This window comes from Podarcis gaigeae (genome assembly GCF_964106915.1).
Source record: "Podarcis gaigeae genome assembly, chromosome: 8".
In the NCBI taxonomy this organism is placed as follows: domain Eukaryota; kingdom Metazoa; phylum Chordata; class Lepidosauria; order Squamata; family Lacertidae; genus Podarcis; species Podarcis gaigeae.
This window is the reverse complement of record NC_139684.1, coordinates 55,012,183-55,027,780: the sequence shown is the minus strand read 5'-3', so window position 1 is coordinate 55,027,780 and position 15,598 is coordinate 55,012,183. Positions and strand designations below refer to the sequence as shown.

General features: G+C 42.7%; 1 protein-coding gene across 1 annotated transcript; it reads right to left on the bottom strand.

Annotated features, from left to right (window-relative positions):
- On the bottom strand, positions 1 to 14,600 carry LOC310850112 (cell adhesion molecule-related/down-regulated by oncogenes-like). Its single transcript, XM_083751232.1, has 8 exons — positions 14,578 to 14,600; positions 12,935 to 13,107; positions 10,384 to 10,710; positions 7,411 to 7,731; positions 5,676 to 5,978; positions 4,823 to 5,026; positions 3,878 to 3,924; positions 1 to 1,350 (listed from the first exon to the last, which is right to left on the bottom strand). The coding sequence occupies exons 2-8, from the start codon at positions 12,975 to 12,977 to the stop codon at positions 1,207 to 1,209; spliced, it is 1,389 nt and encodes a 462-aa protein (XP_083607358.1). The 5' UTR covers positions 12,978 to 13,107; positions 14,578 to 14,600; the 3' UTR covers positions 1 to 1,206.
- Positions 14,601 to 15,598: the final 998 nt, after the last annotated feature.

Genomic DNA, 15,598 nt, shown 5'->3' with positions numbered 1-15,598 from the left:
GGCATTAATAAAACTGCAGCATTTAAACACTTTCTTTGCAAATGAGGAGGACAGGGAGAGAACTGGACAAGTGGAGGCCACACAACTTGTATCCCAGCAGAGAAGCAATTGTGCCCCATCTGAACCAAAGGAAAGCATGTTTCAGTTTAGTTAGGTGCTAACGATCTGTAAAACAGCAATGCTTAAGTGTCCATAATATCTTTGCAAGGGAGGGAGATGGGGAGCACACCAGAACTTGGCTATGCCCATGACCTCTAGGTGGCAATACCCCATGACTTTGTAGCCCTACTAGATCCAATAAGTGTCAGCTGCCACTGGCTGTACCACAAAGTTGTCCATTGTCTGAATGTGTACTTCAGTGCATGGCTCTGGCAAATGAGAAGCAGAGAGCTGGTAGAATCATACAAGTGTTGAATTAGGAGGCACCCCAAGGGCCATCGAGTCCAACCCTGGGCAATACAAGGAATCGTTGCTCCTCATTTGACATGACCCACAAATCCAAGCCTCTTCTAGCTGATTGCTCCCTGGCCTTGGGGATGGAAGCTCTTGAGAGCAAGAGGGGAAAGATTATATACGGAGAATTTCAGCCAAGATCTCCAGTTGCTTGACAAAGTCTCATGTCGCACACATTCATAACAGCATTGCAGCCACTTCTCTGCAACCAGATCAGAGGCATGGTCAATTGGCCCCCTCCCACATGGTAAATGTATTCACAAATCCACACTGCAGCCATGTGGGGAAGTGGCTTCTCAACAGCCGCAGGTGGGAATGAAGGAAAGCCAGCAGCTCTTGGAAGCAAGTGCATGCATTCCAAATGTTGGCTCTGGAGGACACCCAGCCAAGGGACCTCGCCCTAGTCACCCACCCTCTTTGCAGCAGCAGCCACCACACGCTTCCTACACCTACTCCTTTGGAAGGAGGGAGATGGCTGAGATGGTGAGGGCCAATGATGGCTTCAGCAGCATCCCAAGAGGCAGACATCATGACCATAGATTCAGGTTGCCCAGCAAAAGATGAGGAAGAAAGGGGGATGATGGCGTCAGCAAATCTTCCAGAATGTGGGTCTTCAAGGCAACAGCTCCGTTTTTTCTGAAGGGACCAGGAACAGTGTCATAGAGAATGGGGGTCCAAGGGCTTTTGAAAGGCAGCTCATGCCTCGCTCCCATCCTGTTTCATTTCCTCTAGTGCAAGTGGCTGGTTTGGAGGCTAGATCTGGCTGTTGCCAGCTCGCTGTTTCGGTTTTGTTCGCACTTCCGCATAGATCACCTCAGCATCTGGTTCCACTTCCTTTTTGTTGAAACGAAGGCTGGCATAGGTCAACTCTTTCTGCCGGCTGGTTAAAGGAAGATGCTGTTAAGAGAAAAAGAGAGGACGGGGAACAGAAAGTTTGTTTCATTCTGTCTGTGGTGGTCCTGAAAGCATATTGTTTGCAGGTGGCAAAAGAAACTGCAGAAATAAATATATACATCGGGAGCTTTGGAGCAGGCGAAAGGGGAAATGGATATAGTAAGTAAACTTTTGACAAGCTGGTGCCCTCTGGATGTTGTTGGACTGCAACATCTGGAAGGTACCTGGTTGGCAAAGGCTGCAAGAGACGTGATCCAACCCTTCCTCAAAGAAATAGAAAGAGAAAATTTCACCATCCTGGGGAGGCAACACCACAACAGGTATATCACCATTTTAAAAAGGTAAAGGGACCCCTGACCATTAGGTCCAGTCGTGGCCAACTCTGGGGTTGCGGCGCTCATCTCGCTTTATTGGCCGAGGGAGCCGGCGTACAGCTTCCGGGTCATATGGCCAGCATGACTAAGCCGCTTCTGGCGAACCAGAGCAGCGCACGGAAACGCCATTTACCTTCCCGCTGGAGCGGTACCTATTTATCTACTTGCACTTTGACGTGCTTTCAAACTGCTAGGTTGGCAGGAGCAGAGACTGGACAATGGGAGCTCACCCTGTCACGGGGATTCAAACCGCCGACCTTCTGATCAGCAAGTCCTAGGCTCTGTGGTTTAACCCACAGCGCCATCCGCATTACTCCCCCTCTAATAGTGAATTTGTGTGATAAGTGCAAACAGAACTAGAATCAAAACCAGGCCCTAAGAAACAAGAGGGGAGGGGAAAGGTATCAATCAGCATGTTTGGGGGAAACCCAAGGTTTTCAGAAATACATTTCGGGGTAATGTATCAACACCCTAAGGGAGATGCAGATATAGCTATAGCTATAGATAGATATAGATATAGATATAAATTAGATATATAGATATAGATTTAAAAGACAACACAAATCACAGTCCAGTGGTGACTAACCACAGTGGGTTTTGGGGGTTTTTTAAAATGAGTTGCCAGTACTCTTATCTTGATTAAAGTGCCATGGGTAACAACTTAAAATGGCTGCCCTGGGCAGGAAAAAAAAGTGACGGTACTCCATAACAGTGAGTAATGTCACACACACAAAAACCACTGACTAAAAATATTCAGTAGCTACAGAACACTGAATCCTAATTGAGAGAGAAAAATGAAAGGAGGGAGAATAGAATTGGTGAGGTTGAGGATAGCATGAATGGGCTGATGAGCTCTCTGGTGGAAGAAGGAGACCCAGTAGCCAGCCAGATGCCTGTGGGAAAACTGAAAGCAGGATTTGAGCAGTTTCCCCTCCTGCCGTTTCCAGCAGCTGGTACTCAGACGTTATTACCTCCAGCTCTGTAGGCAGCATAAGTGCCAACTCCCTGGGGCCCTGGGTGCCTGAGCACCCACAAAATTCCCCATGAAGGGACGGGCACCCACAAATTTCAGTGCTGGGCCCAGTCATGCTGCATGTCACCCATGGCCCCGGGCACCCACAGTTGCGGGTCCAAGTTGGCAGTCCTGGTAGGCAGAGCAGTTATCATGGCTAGTAGTCATTGATAGCCATCTTTGTGGGAAATTAGTAGCCAAATCTAACAATGCATATTCTTGCTAGTTAGCATGTGAAGGGGTTAAGACCACAGAGCTGTACTGCTGATAGGCAGACCCAGGCCATAAAAACGTAATTGGTAGAGAGGGCTCAGTGTGATGTCATTTCCCTGCCTCTCTTGAGTAGGAAGGAGCATAGAGTATTTCCTGTTCCTTTCTTTCCCTCCTTTTCTCTTTGACCAGCAATGGAAGCAGATGGATATCCAATTACTCCTGTTGAGGCACATACATGAGGCTGCTTTTACTGTAAATTCAGTATTTTGCCTGCATTTATTTTATGAGTGAGTAAATCATATTTTAAACTTACTTCTCAGTCTGTTTTCTGATTCTTTGCTAAGTGGGGTAAGAAAGGGGTGCCAGCTTATTTTGCAGCTGAATTTCAATAAAAGAAGGTTTCACAGCCTAATTCCTATGCTTCATTTTTCTTCTTCTACGGATGGGGCTGCATTTTAAACAAAGCAACCCACCCATGTGAGCACCTAAATTGCAATTATTATATCTTCTACCTATTTAAACCATCCAGAGTTCTAGAGTTTAGCTATCTCCCAGCTGGGAAGTGATAGGATGGTAGGGAAATGCAGGAGTAAATAAAGATGAGCAGGGGTGAAACAGACTTGTCTGGGCGTGGGATGAACCAGTTCTATTCCAACCAAACTCTAGAGTGGATAGCAACATGATCCCTTTTAGGGATGTTAGGCTGCCCTGCACAAGAAAGTGATGCCTAGTGCTCCCCACTGTGAACAGAAGGCCATTTGGGCAGACAAGATGACACTCAGGGTGGACCAGAGTGGACATCCCAATGCACCAGATACCTCGGAGCAGATGCGGGGAGAAGCCTAGAGTGGCCCCAGCAAAGCCTAGCACAGCCTGGGAATTTATAGGAGCAGTATATGTGTGTTCATTATGTAACAATAATCCCTCTTACCGTTCCTGCTTCTTTGGTTGAAGCAGCTTCTGTCTCTGTTGTGCTTTCTGGAATGGAATGATGAAGAGAAATTCGAAAGTGGTTAAGCATTAAAGAATCCCAAGAGTGAATGAGTCAAGAACATATGTGATTGATGACACATTCCACAGAAATTCCGTTAACCATCCTGGGTGGAGATTGGCACTAATTTGCATTTCTGAGACTTCTGGGGGATGGCTGTAGTCAGTGCTTTTTTTCTGGGGGGACGCAGGGGTACGCATACCCCTAAACATTTTGTGAATCTTAAGTTTGGCTACTGTCCATCATAAAATCTCAGGGCAGTTCACACAATGAAAGACTCTATCTGTGGAACATTGTAACATGGTCATTTATTTTTTTCCCTCCTCCCAAGCTATCCCTTTTTTGTGTTGCGTCTTTTAGAATGTAGGTCAAAAGGCAGGGGCAGTCTGATTTCTTATCTTTGTAAGCTGGTCTGGGAGGCTAGTTTTGGCTGAAGAGCAGGTTGGCAATGTTCTAGGAATATAAATGAATAACAAAACACACATACAGTACTTCAAATCTTTAAAAGTGGGAGACTCATATAAATAATTTTTACCTCATATAAATATTGTTTTCTCTAATATATGCATTTCTATGTACCCTAGTACATGCATTTTGGGGCACCTTACGTGGTTGGGTGACAACATTGCACATTTCAGAGAAGCACGAATTTGGAAGGATGGTTGTATTTCAAATCAGAGATTGTTTCGAAATGTGAATTCGGAAAGTTTGCATCAAATCAAATGAACTGAATTGCAGTTCTTCCCCATCACAGTTTGCAACACCCTCTCCCTGGCATGCGCAGGGAAGCATTTGCAAATGCACATTGTGTGAGCTAATCTGTTTGCCTCCCATATGACCTCTCCAAGGTGCTTGGCTTAGATCTGTCAGGGGAGAGAGCCTTACCTTTAGCCCTCTTCTTGTATCTCCATGCGAAGACACTGAGCAGCAACAAGAGGAGGAGGATTCCTGCTGCAGCTCCGGCTCCAGCTCCGGCTCCAGCTCCAATTCCAGGTCCAATTCCAGCTCCAGGACTTCCACTGTCAGTTTCTGGCTGCTTGTCACGTTCTGGTTTAAAAGGAATAGGAAAAGAAAGACACCCTTGGTGGTCTGTGGAATGAAGCAAGCAGGCAAGATTCTGCTGCTCCACAGGGCTTCATTTGAGGGTATGGCTGACCCCCCAAACTTTTGCTCATGCCCAGGTTCCAATTTCAAGAAAATTAGCATGGATATAGGACCAGTGGGTACTGGATCATCAAATTGTTTTGATAACTGGTCATTAAGTTGTTTTGTATTTTATGGCTTTGCTAGCCACTTTGAGACTTGTGGGAAATGATGGAGGTTTTATACCTAGAAAGTGGAAGTGGGAGCAGTGGAGACACATTCACTGTCCCTCGGTCTTTCAAAACATCCATCAACTCATCAGCGATAACAGAGCTGTGTCCCCAGGAACAGCTATTTATTTGTTATGTATCAAACTGAAAACAGAACTTACAACCTGCTGAGAAATATTCGCCCCACCCCCAAAACATTGGGGGCTTTGAGCAAGAAGGGGGAGGGCAGAGGATGGAGCAATTGGAAGCTCTTAACATCTCGTTTGGGTCAAAAGTGACCCAGAATTTCTATCTTTCTACAACTAGAAAATTTTCTTTTCATTTTCTTTTATACCCCTGTACATTTCACACCTATCAGTTCCAAACACCTTTGCATCTCATTCCCTGTAGAAAGGAAATCAGGGGGGAAAAATGATTCTGTTTACCAGAGATTGTCACCATGGTCCCATTTCCTCGGCCATTACTACCGACAGCACATCGGTACATTCCAGAGTCATTCCTTTGGACACTGGGCAGAATGAGAGAAGCCAGGCCTGTGGTTGCGCTCAGAGTCCTGCCTGCACCTGTCACCTCCTCCTCATGTCCATCAGTGCCATTTTTATACCAGGTGACACTGTACGGGAGGAGTCGCACATTCTTGGCAACTGCAACGCTACAGTTTATAATGAGTGTTTGCCCTTCCATTCCTTGGATGAAAGCAGGTGACTGGATAACTGACAGATTAGCCGCTGTGGAAAGAGCAGAAAAAGCATTTGACAACTTCAGTGTGCAACCTTCAAATTGCCAGAGGAGATAAAGTCTGCATCTGTGAGACTGGACAAATAATGCCAGATTTTGTGACTTTGAGTTAAATACGCAGCCATGGAACTTGCGCATGGAACGATTGACTTCTTTGAAGTTTGCGTTTTTGGCTTTTCTCTGGATCTTTGTTAGGCTGAGCACTGAGGGTGCTAAATGGCTTTATCAGTGGCTGTGAATGCAGCCTTCAGTGTGGGCCAGGGAACAGCCCTCCAGTTGTTTAGGACTACAATTTCCATCATCCCCAGCTAGCACGGCTGCATAGCGTTGGAGCTGATGGGAGTACAGTTGCGCAGGCTGGGGTTCCCGAGAGTTGTAGTCCAAAACATAATGGAGGTCAGCAGGTAGACAAATGGAGAATGGACCTGTTGGAGTGCTATTGCTGAAGTCTGAAGCTACATGAGGCAGACAGAGAGAGATTCAGATCTGTTTCGTCACAAATGAATGCAAACCACATTTGCACTTCCCCCAAATATATACAAATCCAAATGCAGCTACCTGTTGAAATTCACACGTCCCCAAATTTGGCAAAGCAGTGGTCTAGCCATATAGTGTCTACAAAAATGTGAACATTAAGGGGGAAGTGTGTACAAAGATGCATATATGTGTGAAAACAGCATACAAAAACTCATTAGGATAAATTGGCACTAACATACTGTACTGACAATTTTCGTGAGGACTTAAAAAAAAAGTAAACTGGTGTGGAGATGTGGTGAACTGAACTTAAGACTGAAAAAATGAGACACCAAAAGAAACTGAAATTGACAGATCCTCCTGCCTTTAGCACAGGGCAGAGGATTTGATGGCCTGTGGTGGGCCAAGGAAGATCCAGCCTGTGCCTGATGACTGAGAAGTGTCAGCCTGCCAAACATAAGGTGGAGCTAAAAGCAAACACTCTATGGTCCACATGCTGCATTTAAAGCACATGGGGGTCCGCCATCGCCCCCAGAACCTTGGGAAGTGTAGTTTGTTAAGGGTGCTGGGAATTGTAGTTGTGCAAGGGGTAAACTACAATTTCCATTATTCTTTGGGGGAAGTCATGTGCTTTAAATGTATAGTGTGGCTGTGACCTATATGCTTCCCCCTTAAATCTGGACATTTACCCTGTGATTTTAATTTTATCCCAGGAGACCATGTGAAAGGGATTGAATGACTGAAAAATTGTGTCAGCTTCTGACACCTCAGGCTGTAAAAGGTTTCCTACTTCTGCATTATGGAGCAGAAATACAGACTTGAGTCTTGGAGGGACCTCCAAGGACCTCTGAGAAGCTTCAAGTGGAGAGTTACTATCCTCTGGGGTGCATTCCTATAACCTTCTCTGCTCATTGCTTAATAACCAGAAAGAAAGTTCCCAGCACTTACTCGTGATGACAACATGAGATGCAATTCCTGATGATTTTGATTGATTTCTTGGTTCTCTCCCAACGTTACAGGTGTACAACCCTGAATCCCTCGCAGTAGCATTTGTGAGGGTGAGAGAAGCAAATCCTGCTCTCAGGTTCTGAGTGATCCTATATGAGCCTGTCTTGTTAGCCTGCTCAACCGCAAGCCCATCTTTGTCCCAACTGACATACATGCTGCTGTTCCTGCCGACTGTCCTGAAGCGACACTCGATGGTGACATCCGCCCCTTCCACTTCATGGATGGATCCAGAAGTCTGGTTCACCTCAAAGTCAGTAATTTCTGCAGGAAAGAGATGTCATAATCTGCACCCCTACTGAAAGCATTGGACACTGAGAAGGTAGCTAGAGTGGAAGAAGAGGGATTGACGCATTCAGAAAAAGCACCTTGGACAGTCCTAGGACTGGACTGCTTTGAGGAAGAGATGGATCTCTCTCTCTCTCTCTCTCTCTCTGTGTGTGTGTGTGTGTGTGTGTGTGTTTGTGTGTGTGTGTGTTTAATTAATTATCTTTTTAATTAAGATAAAACAACTATGTACAGTCAGAGAATCATCTCTGAATACTCCAAAGAACTTGGCTAAGTATATACGGTATGTTAAAATCATCACAATCTTAACAAACACAGCATTATACATAATAACCTCCATTGCTTGGACTATTGCCCACAATTAAAAAGATATATAGTATCAGCAGCAGTCCTAGTCTGCAGAGTTTATATACAAAGACAGGAGGGGAAAATAAAATATGTGCTTCATGAATGCCAAACTGTGCTGTAGACCATAGGCACCGTTCTGCTATATGTATCATTGTTTGTATGATCCATAAAGTTGCCTCAGATTGCATAAAAGTTATCATAGTTCCTCTAACCTCTTGCTGTCTTCTTTTTTTTTTTTAACAAATATCTTTATTGAGCAATTTAAAATATATACACACTTTGAACGGACAAAAAAAGAAGAAACCGGAAAAAACAACAACCTACCAACATACATACATACAAACATACAACATACAACATACAAAGGTAAAAAAGAAAGAAACAAAAAGCAAAGAAGAGCGCAAAACAAGAGAAGAAGATAACAAATTTGTGAACAATGGACCTCCGTCCAGCTCGGTTTAGGATTAAGTAATCTTATAATCTTTCTGCAGATATCATTATACTAATTTTATACATCGTAGGAGTTAAGTACCGTCTGCTGTTATATTACTAATTCCCAGGTTAACTTTGATATAGCATATAAATTTGTTCCACTCATTTTTTAATTTTGCGTTATTATGATGCCTAATTCTTTGTGTCAGTCTCGCTAGCTCTATGTATTGAAACAATCTCACTTGCCAATCTCTGATCGAGGGTATGTCAGGGGATTTCCAGTGTTGCGCAATTAAGATCCTCGCCGCCACGGTGGCATACTGGAAGAAGATTTGGTCTTCACTCCTAATCTCCTCACCGATCATGCCTAAGAGGAACGCCTCAGGTATTTTGGGGAAATTATATTTCAGTATTTTCTTCAATTCCTCATAAATTTGGCCCCCAAAATTTTTCACCACATCACAGGTCCACCAGATGTGAAAGAAGTTTCCTACCTTGCTTTTACACCTCCAGCAGGTGTTGTCTCCGGTTTTGTACATCTTCCCCAGCCTTGCCGGGGTGAGGTACCAACGGTACATTATCTTTTCTAGATTCTCTCGGAGAGCAGCACATGCTGTAAACTTCATACCCTTCTTCCAGAGTGTTAACCATCTGTCATATTCTAAATTATGACCAAGATCTCTATCCCATTTAACCATCACTCCTTTCACTTCTTCATCTTTAGTGTCCCAGTCCAGTAATTGTTTATACATTTTGGAGAGAAGTTTGGTGTTACTTTCTAGTATTTCCACTTGAAATAACCTCTTGCTGTCTTCAATTTCCATGTCAGTTTTTCCAATAATGCTACCTGCCAGATTGCGCTATACCACTGGTCCATGGTCAATAATTGCAATGATTTCCATGCCCTGGCAATGGCCGTTCTTGCTGTGGTTAACAGATGAGTTATGAGTTCTTTGTTCCAAATTCATGGTGTAACCTGACAGGTTAAGCAGAGCCTGTCCTGGGGTCATGGGTACCATCTGACCTGTGATCAAAGATATCTCTGTAAAAACATTTCCCCAGAACTTTTCAATTTTTTGACATGCCCACCACGTGTGTCAGTATGTCCTTATAGCGGGACACCCTCTCCAGCATATGGGAGAACTGGTTTATAAAAGCTAGTCAGATAGGTGTTAAGTACCAACCATGCATGGTTTTAATGGATCTTTCTCTGTTTGTTGCTAATATAGATTTAGGTGCCTATGTGTTTGTGTGCTCTGCAACATAAGAGAGGCAATGGGAGAAAAGAGGCCTCTGCATCAGCTCTGCTGAAAACTGGCAACTTTTGACTGCTTTTCTCATTTTAAATAATCACAGTAAACAAGTTTATGGACCACAGTGCAGCACAAAATGATCAAAGCAGTAAGAACAGCAAAAACAGGATAAAGCACAGGCATACGAGCTCGAAGAAAAATAAAATGAATTGAAGAGAATGGGTATCAGATGAGTGAAAGTGTGGCAAGGCTGTGGCTCTGACCTTACCCCACACTTTGTGTCAGAAGACTTTTTACTCACATGGCGACCCCTCAAATGTAATGTGTGAAGGACGCTTTCATTTTGCACATTTCAGAAGAAAAATGGACCCCATAGATCAGTTACTGGAACATCCATGGTGCTCCCATTAGACTAGAGAGGCACTGATTTTTATCTAAACTATTGTCTTATTTTGGAAAGCTAATGTGGGTTTTCTGAAAAGTGTTGAGCAGCATCAAATCCCCACAAACATTCTCCAATCCACAAACTATACAAGTGTTAAAGGACTGAAGCTACCCTGTTAAAACAGATTTTGGAAAGAATTCAAGTATTTACCAATGATGGTCACCTTTGTCCCATTATTGAGAGGTTGAAAATTCTCATCGATGACAACGTTACACAGATAAGTTCCATTATCCTTCAAATCCACAGATTTCAAAGTGAAATTACTTAATTTGTCTTTTAGATGTGTAAATATGTGAATTAGGCTTGAGTTAAGCAATTCCATCTGTTCATTGCCTTCAACTTTATACCATTTAATAGACCATTTGGTGCTGCTTCCATTGAACCTGCACTGCATATTCAGTGTTGATCCTTCCTTCGCAGTCACAGTGGCAGGTGTTTGAATCACTAAAGAATGTGGAGTAGCATTCATAATAGACCCTAAAATGGCAAGGAGAAAAACGGTGTAACAATATGAAAGATTAACCTAAAAGCACAATATCTGTCACTGAGCCACAAACTTCCCAATGCAATTGCATCCTGAAAATTGCATGCATGCAACTGCAATGAGTATGTATGCATTCTGCATATTTGCAAGAAACACAAGTCTGTCTCTCTCCTGAGACATGTTCCCCTCTGCTTTGATCTTCTTGCAACAGCACATGGTTGAGCTAAATTTAAAATTCAAAATTGCAAACAGTTAAAACAAAATACCATCACAGGAATAGGGCAGTCCCTGAAATACACCTTCTAACTCTATGAGCCTATGAATACTGGAAATGGGCTGCTGAGGGGAACGTCCTTAAAGTAATGGAAAGTGGCAAGATAAGGTTGGAGAGAAATGAGAGTTCCCTACTTTCCACATTAGGTGTCACTAATGGAATCTGTGATTATTCCTTCCCTCTTCATTTGAGCAAGATTTGTATTTTTAAGGGGAGTTTTCTTGCCTTTTATAGTCGCCTTGGCTAGGCTCATTAGCCACACTGGCATGTTCTTGGACACTAGATACATTTAAGCTCAGCTTCTATAATTCTAGTTTTAAATAACCTCCCACCACCCTGAAGAGACCTGACTTTTCCAACTCCCTCTCAAGTCCCTCCTAATGACTTCTTTGAAATTTGTTGAGATTTTTCAGCATTTGCTCTTGTGAAACAAACATGACCTTGCTGAACTTCCTGAGGAACCGGCCACATGATGAATTGGTTAACATGAGGAGAACTGTGGCTACTGGTCCTGAAAGGTCAAAACGACTTACAACTTTCACAGGATCCTGGACACCACTTCAAGATTAGGTACATTTTTTGTGTGGGTTTTTCCCCCCACTGGGGAGATACCACAGAGGGGAGAGTTTGGTTTATTGGATCTGGCTTGTTACAAAGAGCTTGTTACAGGCACACATGACAGGGGTGAAAAAGAATAGACAAAGGGCAGGCTGATCAACTTTCAACATAAAACAGGACAGGGGATTAGGTACAAAGTTGTACCTGATTAAGAAGAATGGGCAAAATTAAGAAGAATGGGGTGGGCAGAATGCCCTTGGCCAATCACTGTCTGGTTTGCAGTACAATGGAAATGATTCCCATCCAGTCATTTGCTGAGCATTCAGCTCTATGGATGAACAGTGTGTGGAGCCAGATATACTGGCCTCGGTCCAGTATATCTGAAGGAGATTCTCCACCCCCATCGTTCTGCCCAGACACTGAGGTCCAGCTCCGAGGGCCTTCTGGTGGTTCCCTCACTGCGAGAAGCCAAGTTACAGGGAACCAGGCAGAGGGCCTTCTCGGTAGTGGCACCCTCCCTGTGGAACACCCTCCCACCAGATGTCAAAGAGAACAACAACTACCAGACTTTTAGAAGACATCTGAAGGCAGCCCTGTTTAGGGAAGCTTTTAATGTTTGATGTATTACGGTATTTTAATATTTTTTTGGAAGCTGCCCAGAGTGGCTGGGGAAGCCCAGCCAGATGGGTGGAGTATTAATAATAATAATAATAATAATAATAATAATAATAATAATAATAATTTTATTATTATTATTATTATTATTATTATTATTATTATTATTATTTCCAAAAAATCTGTCATTACTATGCATATGACTGTTCCCCCCCCCTATTTTCTTATTCTATTATCTATTTATGTAAAATATTTATTAACCCCTACCCCTCCCCCAGCTCCCTTCACTAAAAACAGGTTCTAGCCTGACATTTTAATCCCTACACCACTCTGACTCCAAGCTAGCTATCGAAGAAGTTTTGTACCTGGCATTGCCAACAACACACGAGTCATTGTAGCACCATTTTTTCATGAGTCACCAAGGCAATGTGAATATCCACTCTGCAAGCCAGGTGGCAGAGAATGGGGAGGTGGTCTGAACCTAGCCAGTCCCCTTTCAGATTGTAGGGAGAGGAAAAGTTAGCAGGTCTGAGAGGGAATATTCAGCATTGTTCTCTGCTGCTAGCCTCCTACAGAAAGAGATTTAAATGAATATATATTTACATGGAGGTAGCATCTACCCCCCCCCCATTACGATATGAAGAAAGCACAGCCCAGAATTCTACAACCTCAGTCAACTGCATCTTATTCTGAATAATGTGCCAATAGGCTGTTAGAGGACCCGGGTTTTCTGAAAGCAGGAGAAGACATCTCTTGGAAAGGAAACTCACCCACATGCAGGAAAAGCAAAAACAGCAAGCATGGAAGCCACATTTTGCCCTGCTGGAGACTCCTCTTCTTGTAATATATCTTTCCAACCGGAGCTCCAACTGCTAACTCCACAATGCCAGGAATCCACCATGTGTAGTTGGCCGGTGGTGATTTCCTCTCAGTCAGACCCACCCTGTAGGGAAAGAGAGACTGCTGGATTGCTGAATAACCAGGTCTTTTTTTCCTCTTTCTGCTCCACCACTCCCACCCTCTGAACATAGTTCCTCTTTATTCTCTCTCTCTTTCGCTTTCTCTGTCTCCATTCCATCCATTTAGCAAACTGGTATCTGTTCCCTTTTACATTTGCCATTTGTTCAGCTTCATGGACAAGATAACTACACAGAGGAGGCATGTTTAATAATAATAATAATACCTTTATTGTCAATGTACAACCTCTGTACAACATCCTTAGGGAAGTTTTTAATGTTTGCTGTTTTGTTGTGTTTTTAATATTCTGTTGGGAGCCACCCAGAGTGGCTGGGGAAACCAAGCCAGACGGGCAGGGTATAAATAATTTGTTGTTGTTGTTGTTGTTACTGGGTTGATATTTTTCAGGGACCTCCCTGAAATAACCTCATGATGGAGAAGATGGGGGCATTATCTTCCATACTTAATAGTTTCATGCAGATTTTTGCTGATGCTTTTGAAAATCAAACCAGATGTGCACCGTTGCCTCGGGTTTGATTGACACACAACAATCTACTTGCAGGCCTCCAACAAATCTTTGTTTGGCCACAGTGAGAACAGGATACTGGAGTAGATTTGTTCCCTTTGGCCTGATCCAGCAGAGATGCTCTTATGTTCTTACAAGTCTGAGGAAAATCAATGAGAAGATTAGGGGAAAGAGGGAGGGAGATGACTCTTCAAAAGCAAGAGGCAATAAAAGTTGACTGTTCCTGACAGCACTAATAAAGCAGACAAGTAATCAAGGGCTCATCCAGATTTCCTTTTGTGTCACATTCCTAGGCACAGATCTGCATTTTAAAGCTCTGTGTCTGAGCTAAAAAGGTGTAACATCACTGGGGAATTCAAAAGATATTTTTATTAAATCAATATAATTTATTATTGCTTGGTAAATAACATTTGTGTAAAATTGCATAGAAATAATTAAAAATGATTGCCAAGTACTTGCAGTTATATTATATATTATATATTATATATTATATATTATATATTATATATTATATATTATATATTATATATTATATATTATATATTATATATTATATATTATATATTATATATTATATATTAACATTCTACACACACACAAACGGTGCTTTTTCTATTAAAAATGTTTAGGGGTACTCTCGTTTTCCTACTCATATTGAAATACTGCCCCTCGATGAGGCCAAACTTAGATTCACAAAATGTTTAGGGGTATGCGTACCCCTGCATCCCCCCAGGAAAAAAGCTATCTATCTATCTATCTATCTATCTATCTATCTATCTATCTATCTATCTATCTATCATCTATCTATCTATCTATCTATCATCTATCTATCTAATACTTTAGATTAACTGACACTTTTAGAAGGCAAAATTAAAATTCTTCGGTTTTCTGAGAGTAATTTATTTGCTTCGTAATTAAAAAAAGACTTACCAAGGTAAATGTTTTCCAATCACAAAAAAGCAGATTTGAATTCCTCACTCCCCAAAACATACAGTATTCTTAAGACCCCTCACTGAAGAAATTTGCAAAAATTAAGTTTCATCCTCTAAAATGACACACCCTAGTGGATGAGTTCTAAAGGAAGTCAAGTCGGATACACAAGTAAACAGAGATAAGAAAAATTGTTGAGCTCAAATTAGACACAGGAGTTGAAGTCCTCTCTACATATTCTTATATCCTCTTTTTTGATGTGCATTTGTGACAAAGCATAAGTGGCTACAGTTATATTGTTTCAAGCACTGTTTAAATGTTTCTGTGAGTGGTGGGGGGAAAAACATAAAAAGCAGGGGAAATGGAAAGGAAGATCTGGAAAGAGCAGGGAGTGGTTCACTGTCTCCCTTCATGTCCAGGGGAGGCTTTTCTCTCAGTCTCCAAAATTGTTTCAACTATGAAATCACACTCAGCTTCTCTCTGCCCACTGCAAATAACAGCCTGGAAAGTGGAGTAAGAAAGTGCTCAGTGGGTCTGAGTTCTAGGGAGTGGAATGGATGTGTAGTCCAAGCATAGCAGCCACATTTTGAACTGCCGGAGACTTCTCTTCTTTTTTCTGATGGGAGCCCCAGCTGCTAACTCCACAATTCCAGGAATCTACCATGTGTAGTTGGCAGGTGGTGGTTTCCTCTCAGTCAGAAGTGAGTTGCCCAACCCACCCTCCCTGTGGGGGACAGAGAGAGTGGTGGATCACTGAATAACCAGGTCTTTCCCCCTCTTTCTACCTGACCACTCCCATCCTCTGAACATACTGTAGATCCTCTTTTTATTCTTCCTTCCTTCCTTCCTTCCTTTTTCTTTCTTTCTCTCTCTCTCTCTCTCTCTCTCTCTCTCTCTCTCTCTCTCTCTCTTTCTTTCTCTCTCTCTCTCTCTCTCTCTCTCTCTCTCTCTCTCTCTCTCTTTCTCTCTTTCTCTCTTTCTCCATTCCATCCATCTTGCAAACTGAAATTTTTTCCCTTTT